Source organism: Chinchilla lanigera, unplaced genomic scaffold (assembly GCF_000276665.1).
Source record: "Chinchilla lanigera isolate Chin_1 unplaced genomic scaffold, ChiLan1.0 scaffold00009, whole genome shotgun sequence".
Taxonomy (NCBI): domain Eukaryota; kingdom Metazoa; phylum Chordata; class Mammalia; order Rodentia; family Chinchillidae; genus Chinchilla; species Chinchilla lanigera.
The window spans coordinates 3,222,903-3,237,720 of NW_004955410.1; the positions used below are offsets into that span (position 1 = coordinate 3,222,903).

General features: G+C 38.1%; 1 protein-coding gene across 1 annotated transcript in view; it reads left to right on the plus strand.

Moving 5' to 3' along the window:
* Pclo (piccolo presynaptic cytomatrix protein) overlaps positions 1–14,818 on the plus strand; it is a gene marked incomplete at its 5' end in the record, with an annotated part of 335,712 nt that overhangs the window by 224,558 nt on the left and 96,336 nt on the right. The window contains 1 exon segment of the mRNA XM_013510507.1: positions 12,359–12,484. Within this exon segment, the coding sequence (XP_013365961.1) occupies positions 12,359–12,484 (126 nt within the window).

Genomic DNA, 14,818 nt, shown 5'->3' on the forward strand with positions numbered 1-14,818 from the left:
CTCCCATCAAGTACATTTTAAAGCATTTAAGGGCAGCTTCTTCAGCCCGCATCTTGAAACCTTTCCAGTCTCTTCCCACAAGACAGTTCCAAAGGCTCCTGAGCAACATGATCAGGATGAGACACAGCAATTACCCCACTTCTCTAGTATCAGATTCTGTCTTAGTTACTTTAATCGTTGCTAAGACAAAAATACTTGACACCCAAATTATCTCACATTTTGTAGAAGTTTCAGTTCACAGTTGGCTGACCCCAAACAGGGTGACGTGGCAGGGGTCATCACACTGGAGAAACAGTCTGTGGTGAATCAGGGCAGGCAGAAGGCAACAAACAGCAAGCAAGCAACATAGGATGGATAACAACACTAGCCTGCTTTCTGTCCCTTGTACAGTGGACTCTTGACTTATGAATTCAATTTGTTCCTGAGGGCTGGTTGTAACTCAAGCTGTTTGTAAATCAAGAGTATTTTCCCATATGAAATAATGGAAATACCCATAAAGTATTCCAAACTTCCCAAAGTGCCACTTAACTAACCTTTTCAAATAAAAAATGGTTGTATAATGTGCAGAATTTACCAGAAAAACCAATAATTTTCCTAGTATATTCACCAAAAAGTTACAAATGTGCTTAGTTTACCGGAAACAAAAATTTCATATTATACTCACCATGTACATTGACATCTTTGGCTTGCAGGAAGCTGGTAACTGTTTGGGAGAAGAATCCCTTTTCATAACAGCATCAGGACTCTGGCTCTCTTCTATCCTTTATCTCCCTGGGACAGTCTGTAGCCCACTAAGACCTGATTCTGCCTTATTAGGTCTCAGGCTTTTCAGAACTGGTCTGAGGTTGTCTGTTTCTACCTTTTCTTTAACACTCTTCTTTTCTATTGTTATTACTTTCTTTACCTTCCCTCCCTTCCTTAGCTTCTTTTCCAGCTTTTTACAGGGACCATATTAATAGCAGTAATTGTAGTGATTATATGAGGCACTGGCAAAAATTACATCCACAAGCACACACATCTGGCTCAGACTGATGCTTACACACACTTATGTACACTTTTCTGGCATCACAAGTCTTTGTTTACAAGTGAACAACATTCAGGTCACAACTTAAGACTTTGGTTGTAAGTTAAACCTAAAATCCCATCATTACAAGTTGTTCATATGTGAGGGTGGCCATAACTGGAGGGTCCATTGTATTTTATCAAGGCTACCCATCCTTAGAGTAGATACTGCTCATACCTTGGGTGGGGCACCCATAATCCTACCCAGAACTATGCTGAAGCAATCAGTGGACTAATTTAATAATACACCAACGCTTAATCCCAGCATCACACACTCACTGTAGATACAGCCACCTCCGAAAAGTCTCCCTATGACCACATGAGGCCTTGGAGGGAATCTAGACCGCAGCGATAACAATACATTAAGTGTTTTTATTAAATACAATAAATGTCATAAGCTATGGGTACATGTTTGCACATAAACAATTTCTGCTTTGCATATATGCATGAATATATGTATAAATTAATATAATATAATAATATTCCCATGAAATATGGTAGTGGCAAAAATATAATGCCAAAAAACAAACACATCGTAATTTTTCAATTTATGTTTTCTTCCTTTCTTTCTTGTTTCTTTTATATACAGGGGCACACTTGCTTAAAGTTGAAAATACACTGTAATGTAGTTCACATGTGCATTTAAATATAGTACAAGTTGCCTAGTAAAAGCATACTATTGGTACATCTCAAATTCTACACAAGCAAATTTAATGGCAGGTTTTCATTGTACTGTATACACGTGTGGTTACTTGTTTGAACCATCCCTCAACTAACTGACATTTGTGTTGTGTCCCACTTTTTGCTCTTATAAACAATGCCACAGTAGAAAAACTGGCTATGTTATTTATTATTTTATTTCCTTATACAACATTCCAAAAAATAAAATTACTAGGTAAAAGGAAAAAGATATTTTGGATATTTTTAGATATCTTGTCAGATTTCTTACCAGATGATATTTCTTGTCCATTTTCACTCCCAAACTAAGAAATTATTTTTCAGTCACTGTTTACTGTAGAAATTTAAAATGATAGTTTTTACTAAAACTATTTTAACTTGTCTTTCAATCTAAATTGGATCTTCTGTTAAATATTATTTTTAGTCACTTATTATAATATTTTGTCCTATGTTTAATAGTTACATCACCTCCTTTTTGGCCCTAGAGGGCCATGGCAGGCAGGGCACAGGGTACCTCCTCCTGGAGATGCAAGAGCAGTAGCAGGTGATGAGTTACAGGTGCTCAGTGTTGGGGCACTGGACACCTGGGTTCGTACTTGGGGACAGAGTGAGCAAGGGGGTTGTGGGGGGCAATTTTTTCACATGAGACGGTCCAGGTGGCCCTGCATCCTGCAGGATTATTGGCTTGCTTGAATAATTTTTTAAACTGTGGGAAGCTCCAAGCCCCTCCTCATGGAAGAGCAGATGTTCCTGGCCCATTGGTAAGAAGGGACGTTGGGCACTGGGACCTCATCCATCATGAATGAGGGTGCACTGACCCTTAATCTTATGCTTAGACCACAATTAGCCCCATTTATTTTCTTTCAGTGACTACTTATAATGTAAGACAGTAGATGATTACTACTTTCTATAACACAGAGCATGAGGATGTATAAAAAGGGAACATAATGTCTGAAAAGTGCACCAGGTAGACAAATTAAGAGTCTGCATTTAATGGGCAGTGTTATCACCTTTAAAGTCACGGAAAATACAGCGTCCATGGATTACCTCTGTTTGGGACTGCAGTGCTGTTCTCAAATGTGGTATTTCAGATAAAGACGAACCGAGCAAAAGTAGGGTGAGCTACCACATGCTTGGTTTATAATTCAGAGATGTTATGGCCACTGACCACTTAACATGTCTCCAATATCATTCCACAAATATTTCATGGGAAACTTTTTTTCAAATCAGCTGAGTCTTAGAAAAGAAAGTACCCAGACAGCTGTGTCTCTGTTCCACTTCTCCTGGAAACCATTCAGCAGTGATGGCAAACCTGTTAGAGACGAGTGCCCAAGCTGCAGCTCAAAGCTCAGTTATTTATCACAAAGTGCCAGCACCGCAGCTAAAGCTGAAATCTGAAGTTTTAGTTTAGAAAACACATCTACATTAACATCGCTGGTCGTAAAAGAAAAACAACACGTGTGCCATAGGTTCACCACCACTGATTTAGAGAAATTACAGCTGACACGTACATGGCCCTGCACACTCTACCCTAGCTTCTGGAACCTTCTTGGAACTGAGTGTGACCTGTGAAGGGGCCCCAGGCACCCAGGTTTCTCCCACATAATGATAGTGACTGACTCAATTACTAATTTCAAATTTTACTCAATTACTAATTTCAAATTTTAATAATAAATTAGAAATAAACTACAGAAATGACAATAGGCTGCAGATTGAGTCTGTGCTTAAATTGCAGTTCCGTCTTGATAAATCTCTCGGAAAGACTGGATTCTCTTCCTCAGTAACAAAAGGAGATTCCATGGTCGGGGCTACCTCCACAGAAACATTGCCACTTCCCTTGACATCTGTCACGGCAAATTCTTCTTGGGTATTTTTTCTCTACTCAGACGGTGACATTGTAGGCTTTCCTTCTAGCTATAGGTTATTTAGCAGATTTTTCTTGCACTCTCAGTAAATTGAAATTAAAGGAATGATTAATAATTCCATGAGAAGAAAATGAAGGCATTCAAGATACATAAGCTGTAGGAGACAAGATAAAGGCTAACATGATGTGAAATGTAAGGGTAGATGTCAGATATATGAGAACTAGCAATGGAGAAATAACCAAGAAGCAGTGGGATTCAGCGGAAGGAGCAAGGATTTATATTAATCCACTAGAATATTTTCTTGACAATTAGAGTGATGAGGAAAGGAAAATAGAATAAAAATGAGTTCTAATTTTAGTGTTTTTTATGATGGGCAATGTATGAATTGAAACTTTTCTTAGTCTCAGCTGGTGTATCCTGAAAGTAGCATGCATAGTATCTAACTGAGAGTAGAGGTGGTTAAAAAGGTAAGGCAAAAGAGTTACAGAATTGTTTCTGATACAAGAGAAAGAGTAGAATTGTTAGTTACTGACTATTTCCTTCAACCCATAAACATGATGCTGTATTAACTGAGGAAACCCAGATAATGTGTTAAACATAAAACAATGTCAGCGGATTATAATCGATGCTATGAAACATGTGCCCAATGTAGAATACCAAAATTAAGATCAGTATTTGATAAAAGAAAAAAATCTATTGGCACAAGGTACAATTGGAACGAGACCCATATGTTCAAAGTCATACATTTTGAGCTGTTTTGACAATTAAGAGATTAGTAAATCTGATGTAATAGAAATTAGATAAAAAGAAAATAAACAGCTCATTTTTTTGTATAAAGCATAATTTAATGAAATGTTTGAACATTTTTAAACCAGTTATTTGACACCACGTACCCAATTTCTTGTCCATTCCAAATAGTTGTAGTAACTTTTAGGTAGAGTAATGAAAATAACCAAAAATAGTTGAACTAAATAATTCTCCAGTGAACAAATGCACCTACGGGTAGGGAGAAGCTGTTGAACTATTTCGAATACCTCCCCCACAATAGCAAATTCATTTGGAGGAGAACAGTTTCTGCCTGTAGGATAAAAATAATCTGGACACCTGGATTTTATTTATATCCCCAAGGTGACTCAGTATATTTAAAACTTTTCTCTATGAATCAGTTTCTCAGCTCAGCTCAGGAATCGTGATTATTGTCACTATGGTACCAGTCTTCTATGTACATTGTTCCATACCAAGATATATATTATTTAATATTAACCCAGTTATTGACTTAAACATAAAAATGTGATTCATATTTGTATTACAATGCTGAAAGAGTTAATGCAAAAATATGCCATTCTGTCTTGGCAGTATATGATAATGATAGACCATGTAATAATAAAAATTTATTTATTTATTTATTTTTGTCTTTTTGAGGCAGGGTCTCACTATGCAGTTCAGGTTGGCCTTGCGCTGACTTTGTAGCCCAGGCTGGTCTCCAACTCTCAATGATCCTCCTGCCTCAGCCTCACAAGTGCTGGGATTACAGGCATGTGCTACCACACCAGCAATAATAAAAATTTATGCAGCAGTATGAAAAAGAGAAATTACACTGTTGCCCAACTTCTCAGTGGCAGCTCCATTTGGATCGTGCCTGAGCCAGAGCGGCTCCTTGCCTCCCTCTTGACTGAGGCCTGCCAGCCCCAGAACCTTGCTTTAGAACATTGGTGGATTCTGCTTGCGGTCTGACTGCAACTGCTCCCTCATCCCCTGTACTCCCACTGAATGGGGAAGAGGGACCTGGAATGTGCTTACCTCACACTGAGTCCTGTGACTCCAAACCAGGAGCCCCTGTGTGCAACACACAGACACACACACACACACACACACACAGCACAGGACTGCCTAAGTCACTCCTGGGAGAGGAGAGGTCTGCTGCAGCGTCCTAGAAAATGATCTGTGTTCTCTGGAGCTCCTACCCTCACAGAAACTGACTTCTTCATGTGTGAAATAGGAGGAGTTTCTAAAATCTCCCTATTCCCTTAAAAATCAAGCAAGATACTGTCATTTTAAAGGTATTTTCTAAGAAGAAAACACAATGTCCATGTGTTATTCTGACATAATTATCACTGATGCATTGCCCTCACTGGGAGAAAAGTAACTTTCAGTGTGCATTATTCATTCAGGTCATGCCCTGTACTGTCCGCACCTTATCTCAGAACCTCGACATTCCAGAACTGGAACAGGGAACTTTGTGAAGGAGGAGAGCTCATGTTCTTTTGGCCTGCTTCCTTTTTCTCTTGTATACTCTGTCATGCTCAGGCACTGTTCCAATTACTATAGACTTATAATATTGGTTGTGCAAGTTTTACTGCAAAAGTAATGTTCAGAGAAATCTCAAACTGTAACTAATTCTTTTAGTTTTCTCTCGCTGTATAACAAATTCAGTGGCTTAAGACAGCCACCTTGAGTGTCCCATAGCTCTGAAGGGGTCAAGGATCCAGGCCTGCCTTAACCAGACGTTAGCATCAGGCACGATATATCAGCTTGCCGGTGTAGAAGCACTCAGGGGATTGGTCAAGTGTACTTCCGGGTTTCTCTAAATGAGTTGTGGAGGCTTGAGCTGGATACTCTATATGGCCCCTGGCCTGGCATTGTTCCTCTGCATTTACTGGTTGCCGTGAAGCAGGCAGTTTTACTCTGCCATGCCATTCTGCCACGACGGTCCTGCCTTAGAGCCAGCGAAGCATGGCTTGTGAACCAAATTAAGCCTCCCCTCTCAAGTTGTGGGTGTTCAGTACTGTGTCAAAGTTTATACAGAAAATTGGAACCAGAACAGTGGGGTACCAGCTGTAACTGTGTGACTGGGGTACAAAGCTGTAATTGTACCTGTGGTTTAGAATTCTTTGGGTCTGGTTTGCAAGAGGAGTTTGAAAGGATTTAAAGATGTGTTTCTAGAGAAGCCATGAAATGCTGTAAGCTGAGCTTGATCAGTATTCTGGTTGGAGCTCAGCTGATCAGAATGCTTATAGGGTTCTTGTTGGTACAGACTGGGCTCTGGAGATCTCTGTTGGGAACAAGGCCTTCATCACAGTTGGACTAGCGGCAATGTGTGTAACACTCTAGCACAAACAGTTGTCCACATTTTACTCATGTTCTGAGACTTACAGGAGATTGAAATTAAGGGTGGCGGACTAATGGATCTGGTAGAAGAAATTTCAAGGCAGCCCAGAATTCAGGCTGTAGCATGAGTACTGATGGCCACTTTTAACCAGAATTGTAGTGAGAATTAGGACAAGAAACAGAACAGACAAATTTTAAAAACTGAAAATTTGATCCAAAAGGAACCACCTGTAAAGTGGAGGCCAAAGAAGTATGGTTGCTAAAGAGATTAGCAAGATTAAAAAGAAACCAAGTGCTTTGTCTGGGAACAAGAAGAAAGATTCCTAAGGACATCTCAGAAATCAGCAAGACTTCACCCATCCCGGGCTCAAGTGTCCATACAATGTGAACTTTTCATTTGAGAACAAAGTCCTCAGGCCACTTGCTGAAGTGAGGACACCTAGGGAATTGGTTTCTCCATGATTCATTTCACTGGTTCAGTCATCTACTCTGAGACCACTGCAGTCAGTTCCAAGGGATGCTGACTACTAATTTTATTCATGGAATACTTTGGCACCATCCACACAGATGATGCTTGTTTTTCCTGCATGCAGAATGCAAGAGTTGTGGGATTAGGAAAGCTCCCACCAAGATTTCAAAGGAAAGCTTGGAACTGCAGGCAAGAGGCTGTGAGAGAGTAGTATGTGAATCTGTGGAAATGAAGCAAAAGTTCAGTGAAGACTCCAGAGAGCTGAAGATGCTAGAAATATGGAAAGTCTGCCGAGGAAAGCCATGGGCCCTGAGTACAGAGAGAGGCCATGTTGGCTGCTACCAAAGGGTTATAGGGTGAGCCACCCACATTCTCTGACGTCTTACCCCCATGTGTTCTGGGTGCTGGACATGCAGCCACAGGACTTAATATTTCCCTTTGGGACTTTAGCCTTGCTTTTGTCCCTTATTTCTCCTCTTTGGAATGGGAGTGTTTAACCTGTGCCATTGTACTTTAGGAATATGTAAAGAATTTTTTGTTTTGTTGTTGTGTTTTTACAATGGTTTACACCTAAGAGTTTGCTTTGTGTCTCAGAATAGACTTTGATTTTAATTTTTGAAAAATGCTGGTACTACTGAGACAGGGGGAGGGAGGCAGTGAATTTCTAATGTGTACACCGTAGTTGTGCCATGTTACACAGAGCTACACACTTGCTCTTGCCTTTATTTGAGATAAAGTACAGTTTTAGGTGATGGGTCTGGTTGTCAGGTCGGAAAAGTTTGGAATGTGACTGTTAATTTGTGATAGGTCAACTTCACAAGGTTAAGAAGTGCCCTGTGGATTGGTGCAGCACACTTCTGATTGCAGTTGTGGGTCTTGTGGGTCTCACCTTACATACTGTTCATGGTCCCTTGACCCTTCCTTCTCCTTCCCCCTGTTCTAATTTCTGGCCCCTGTGAGTGACCGGTTTTGCTCCATGACACCCTTCTGCTGTAGGTATTCCTGCCTTGGAGCTATATGACCATGCCCATGATCTTGTAAGACTGCAGTCTGCGCCATGGCCAGGCTGTCTGCCCGCGTTAATGGTCTTCCTCCATGCTTACCTTGCTGTTCTAGAATCCAGTTCTTTGTGGTGAGAGAACTTAGTTCCCCATATTCTTGCTGGCTGTCAGCAGGAGGCCAATCTTAGTACATGGAGTCTTCACCCATTTTCTTGCCACGTGAGCCCCTCTCCACCTCTGACACATGAGTCGTTTCGCTTCCTGAAGCCCAACAGGGGACCCACTGCAGTCTGCTCAGGTGATGTCTTTCATGATCAAAATATTGGCATCCATCACTTTTGCCAGCTTCTGTTGATTAAAAGCAAGTCACAAGCTCCACTTGCATTCGAAGAGGATGGGTTGTGCAGGAAGTGGCTTTTTGTTGATGATGATAGAGTGTGTCTGCTACAATCCCATATTACATTCAGAAGTACAAATGGACTTAGTTCTCAATTTTGAATTATATTAGTATTTTTTTCTAATTTCTATATTTCTATTTTTATACTAATTATATTAGTATTTTTTTCCTCTTTATGTTTTCATAAGTAAAACTGACATATATTTTGGAAAGTACTCTATGTTTGCACTAATATAAACTTAAACTACTTTATTTCTATTTGAATTATAAGGTTACTTAAGCATCTGCCAATATAATAGTTTAATACGCACAGTGAGTGACCCCACTTCTGGTCCTAGCCTACCATCAGTGAGATTAATATCTAACACCAACAGATTAATTATTTATAACTTAATATTCAAGCCATACCTGTAAACTGACCCTACTTTCTATTTTCATAGCATATAATTTTATAACAAGCAGTCATTTTTCAGACCCTACATAGCACTACATGGAATAAATTTATATAGACTTGAATTTTGTAGAAGTATCGGGAAAATCTTTGGTTTTTATGATTCTAATTTTGCAATTGTCCTAGATAAGATAAAAAAGCAAGACAAAAGAAAGTGTTACATCGCTTCATAAATGATATTTTTATGATTGTGGCAGTCCTGTGCAATGTTTAGTGAGAAGTATTTCTGAAGTATATCAAGAGAAAAAAATCTTATGTATTTTAGGTAAAACTATTCTGATATTCCATCACTTGAAAAATATTCAGCAAAGCCAGAATACCAGTGTCCTCTGCTGTAGTTTTGTCTTCTTTATACCCAGGGCCAATGGTCATTCCAGTCAAGCGGCCATAAAACCTAAAATCACCTCATCCAGTAATGGTGGGAGAATGGAGGTTCTTTACTACAGTTTCGAATCCCATGTACTATCTTAACATTACATTCAACAACTATAAATTTAAGTTCATAAAACTAGGAGATGAAATGTTCCATTCAAATCTTTCAGAGAGTAAAAGTGTTTTTCGTGTATGTTAGTGCATATCTGAAAGAGGGAGAAGGCGCTGAACAGCACTAACTGGGTACAGAAAGCTGACGGGAATGGCTGTGTGTATCATTTGTTCAGTTTTAAAGTTCAACACCCTTGGCAGGGGTGTGGGCTTGCTGTGTGATGCTCCTGGGAAGAGCAAAGTATGAACTGATGCTGAGGTGATTGACTTGCATTGTGGTGTTCCACAGAAGCTTTGTCTTGTAATGAGAAAAAAAATGAAATTAAGGAAAAATAGTGAAATATTCTTTAGCTCTTCATGTCCAATATTAATGAAAAATTTTTAAATTTCATAAGGAAATTACTGTGGATTTTTAATATAATTTGCTTTATTTTCCTAACTATACATATTGATAATTTTAAAAAATTAATTTGAAAAATTATATTAGTAAGGTAATATAAAAGTAAACTTTTTATAGCCTTCTGAATATAATTACCATTTGAGCTACATAAGAGTAGATTTAATCAAATTATCCTTTGGGGACTTCCATTATCCTTGGAACTTTATAAGCATTAAAATTTATAATCTTTATTTTCTTTTGTCCAACTAAAGGTACTAAATTGTGCAATATATTTGCCTTATGTGATAACTGTATTATGAATAATAAATTGACTTAAAGGCCACTGTTGGGGCTGGGGATTTAGCTCAGCGGCACAGTGCCTGCCTGACAAGCACAAAGTCATGAGTTCAATTCCCGGTACCAGGACAAAAAAAAAAAAGGCCAGTGCTTATAAAATGTAGCATATTTACTAATGTAAACTTGCTTTTCCTTGATGCTTGGATGTAGCCTATACTATTACTAAAACTAAACAATACTTTGTGTCCAAATTTAATGCTTTACTTATAACCATGTACTATTTTCATGTATTACTTTAATGGTTAAAATGCAAAGATTCTTTGATATAGACTAAAATAAAAGTCTTTAATGTGACAAATTAATAAATAGGTAAAATTAAGGTAGATTCAAACGGAAAACTAAATCAAAATGTAAATATCTTTCCTATAGGCCCACATTTCCTTTTCGCATAGCATGTTTTAAACTTGATTTTACTTAGCTAATACCATACCCTACTGATCAAATGCTTATACTTAGAGATTTAGAAAGACTAAGGATTTAAATTATAATTCTAAAGTTAGTAGAAATAATACTTGTTATTAGTGATTTTGTTACTTTTATCACTGAACTCTTTTCTTCAGACTTTCTATTCCCCGCATACTCTGCATTTTTTAAGGAAAGCACTCTGTTCCTCCACAGCAGCTGTCAGTTCGCACGCGCCTGCTTTGTCTGCTGCGAAGCCCAGAGCCGGGCAGAGCGCGGCGCGTGAGGAACGAAGCGTTTCGTCTGCAGAAGCAGAAGGCAGTGACCAGCGATCAGAACTGCTGATTCCTTAAAGTCTAGCATCGAAGAACTCAGCTGTCTTTACTCAGACTGAGTTCAGGCCTGACTCACCTAATAGTAGATTATTAGCATGCACACAGTTACAGTAAATGTGTATCACAGATTGATTTCTGCTGAAAACAGTGGTGTTGGACCTAGAAACGTGTGAGGAGGCTCCGCACCGAGGCCTCTGAGAGTGGCCCCTGTCTAACTGCACTCCTAGCAGCCTGGCATTTCAAAACGGACAGTCAGTTTGTTTTATTTCGATTGTTTTGTGGTTTTTTTAGGCAAAATCTTTGAAATACTTAATCAGTTCTAAAAACAGAAAGAGGAGCCCAAGGAGTAAGGAAGGAGAGGGAAGGATGGGGAAAAACAAGACAGAAAGGTGAGGCAAGGAGGAGGAGGACGAAATTCCTTTGGGATTTCACATTAACCAGATTTTATTTTACCAGAGCAAGTCCTGACTTTACACGTGACAGAAAGGTTCAACAGCATTTGAATGTTTAAGCTGGGCTGATGTTGGCTCTAGAATTGATTTTAAAAAGTAAAGTGGGAGAACAGGATTTAGAAATGCAATAGTTGTTAAAATTTGGAGATTTTGAAAGAGTTTGAAAATGCTACTTCAATGGCTGGAATAAATTTCAAGGAATTTCAACTTAAAGCAGTAGTTTATGGTACCTTCAAGAAAGATGAAGAGCTCTGCTTTCCTTTAGAACTTGTCAAGTTAAAATACTCTTGATAGCAAAAATATATCTGGCACTAAAACAACATTTGATCTTAAAATATAAACAGTTCAAATCTATGTCAATTAGATTTCTCATAATAATCATTCTGTCTTCTTTCCATATGAATAATTATAGAAAAATCTGTGGAGTGAGGAACAGTTTACTGAGTTGTATATTAATCAAGAACTATTGTGTTGTGCTACAGACAATATTCACTGATGAGTTAAGGTTGAAAAGTCAATAGCAATCCTGACATTATGATCATGGTTTCACATAAGCCCTGCAATCATTCTAGTGTTTAGATCGTGATAATATTTTCTTACTCTGTGAATATCCTTTTATAAAATTTTGATAATACATTTGGTTAAGAATTGGCAATGCAATAGTATATGATTGAATATGGATAAATTTAAAAATGTGTTTGTTAATGCAATTTAATAATTGTAGATTGTGCTATGCTCTCAGAAGGCTTTATTTCATGTTACCTCTAAGTGAAATTAGAATAATGTGCTTTTGTTACCTATGTCCAGTTCCAAATTAATATTGTACCTAACTCCTAGGTGCCAGATCTACTTTTTGTGTTTCGTACAACTCTCACAACAATTCTCTTATTCTTAATGACTTGCTACTTTTTCAATACAGGTAATGGACTAGGAATTAGGATTGTGGGTGGTAAAGAAATCCCTGGACACAGTGGAGAGATTGGAGCCTATATCGCCAAGATTCTTCCTGGGGGAAGTGCAGAACAGACCGGGAAGCTTGTGGAAGGTAAGAGTAAGCAACTTCAAAATAAACCACAGTGAATATATTCATTTAATATCTAAATGTTCTCTTCCTTTACTGCATAGGTTACCTTCTACACTAATGGCTAGTTGTGGAATTTTGGTATAGCCACGTTAAGAAAAGGTGTATCACAAACGTGCATTTTCTTTTAAATTGCATTGTCCTTTTGGTAATTGGTGAACTTCAGGAATATGTTGTTTGCAAAATCAGTACTTAGTCAAGAGTTTTTACAGACTGGGGCGATTTTACTAAAAAGCTTGTTAGATTTACCTGAGTAATGTTTCATAAATACAAAATGTACTATAATCAGACTTACAAAACTTCAAGATTCAGGGAGCTAAAGTCAGGTCGCCTCTGCCAGCTGTTTTTGAAAACAGCGTCCTTTAGAACACAGCCATGACCACGAATTTACATATGCAGCATGGGGGATTTCTGTGAGGATCCCAGAACTACATGCAGGAGAGATACCATTAGTCTACAGTGTTTAAAAAAGTTATTCTTTGACCATTTAGAGAAAAAGTTTGTCAACCCCAGTCCTCAGTACTGTCTACTCTTAGACACTATTCACCGTGTTACATTATAAGCATTTTAAAATAATGATCTTTATAGATGTGGCCAGTGGTCCAAGACAATATATTTTATCATTTTTGTTCAATGTAGTATTATAGCTGGATTCTCAAAATACATAATGACAGTTTTCAATTATCAGTCAAATACTTGAGCCATTCCCATCCTCCAGATTCATTCTCTGGATAGCTGGTGAGCTACAAGCAATGATCCTTGGCATTGAACATTGCTTTTCAGAAAGGAGATGTAAACTTTCAGTTGTATTCTACATGAGATACTTATTTGTAAAAGTATTTTTCTGTCATTTCATAGTTTAAATTCTGCCTGTTGTTGCTGAAAGCATTTCATTATGTTAAAAATGATTCACTGTCATTTTCTAATATCAAAATGTTGGGACCTACCAAAAAGTCTTTGGATATTTCGTTACACTTTGAAAATAAATACAGATGACAGGCGGCATTTGTTCATCACAGTTTTGTTGTAGAAGCAACTTGCCCAGCTTATGAAATATGCTGTGCACATCCTGGGCAACTGAAAAGTCAGTGACATCATGTGGATAGCATCAGTCGGCCACAGTGGAAGTATTTACCATGTGGAAATAGGGAAATGCTATATATTAAGGCTCCTTTTGCTTGTTTTCACTTCCTTTTAAAATGCCAGTTTACCAGGGTGTGAATAAATACATAACTGAGAGCATATTATTACAAATATCATAATGGCATTGATGAAATCGCAAGGAGAGCTACCAGATAGCTAATGCAGGAGATAACTGGTGAATCGAGAATAACAGTTATGAGTAAATCATTGGGTCTTCAGGAATCTTTTATAACTGCAACCCTTTCAGTCAATACTGCTTTTAAATGTTGCTATCTAGTTAGGATACATATATTGAGACTTCAGGATGGGAATGATAGGATTGCTTTAGCATAGTATACTCCTGAAAGAAATTGAATAGTCAATTTTTCTTTCAAAATGAAAACTGTAAACCTGGCATATAGTCCACACCTTTAATCCAAGCACTCTGGGAAGCTGAGGCAGGATGATCACAAGTTCAAGACCAATCTGGGCAATTTAGCAGAATCCTGTCCTAACAAAACAAAACAAAACAATACAAAACAAACGCTATATTGTTCCTCTGGTGTGAGAAACAAAAGGGTAAATAAGGACCAAAATGTATAGTAGACATGGGGAAACATTTTCTTCAAATGTTCAAATGTGGAGGGAAACATGGGATGGGGCATGGGGAGAGTAAGGCAGGGAAAATATTCTAAAAAGAAGAGAAGGGAAACAATGAAAACAACACTTCTGTATATACAGAGGGGAGGAAAGGTTGAAGGGAGGAGAGGGGGATAGAAAAGAAAGAGAAATCAAGATATGTCATGCACACGTACAAATTCCCTGTGGTGAATGTGATCATTATGTATAGCTAAAATGGACCAATAAAGTTAATTTTAAAAAATAAAAATGAAACAACAGAAAAAATGATAAAACAACAACAACAAAAATGGGTGAAGATATGGTTCAGTGTTCCATGGGTTCAAGCCCCAAGATAAAAAGGAAGGGAGGGAGGGAGGGAAGGAGGGAGGGAAGGAAACTTAAGAGAAGTCTAACAATAACTCCCTGATACCATTTGGCAGTTACCTTAATAATTTATACATAAAATCTCATAGCCTCACTGGGTAATATAACACCATGCCAGTGAGCAAATACTACAGATTAGGATGGCAGTATGAATGGCATGTACTATTTTTA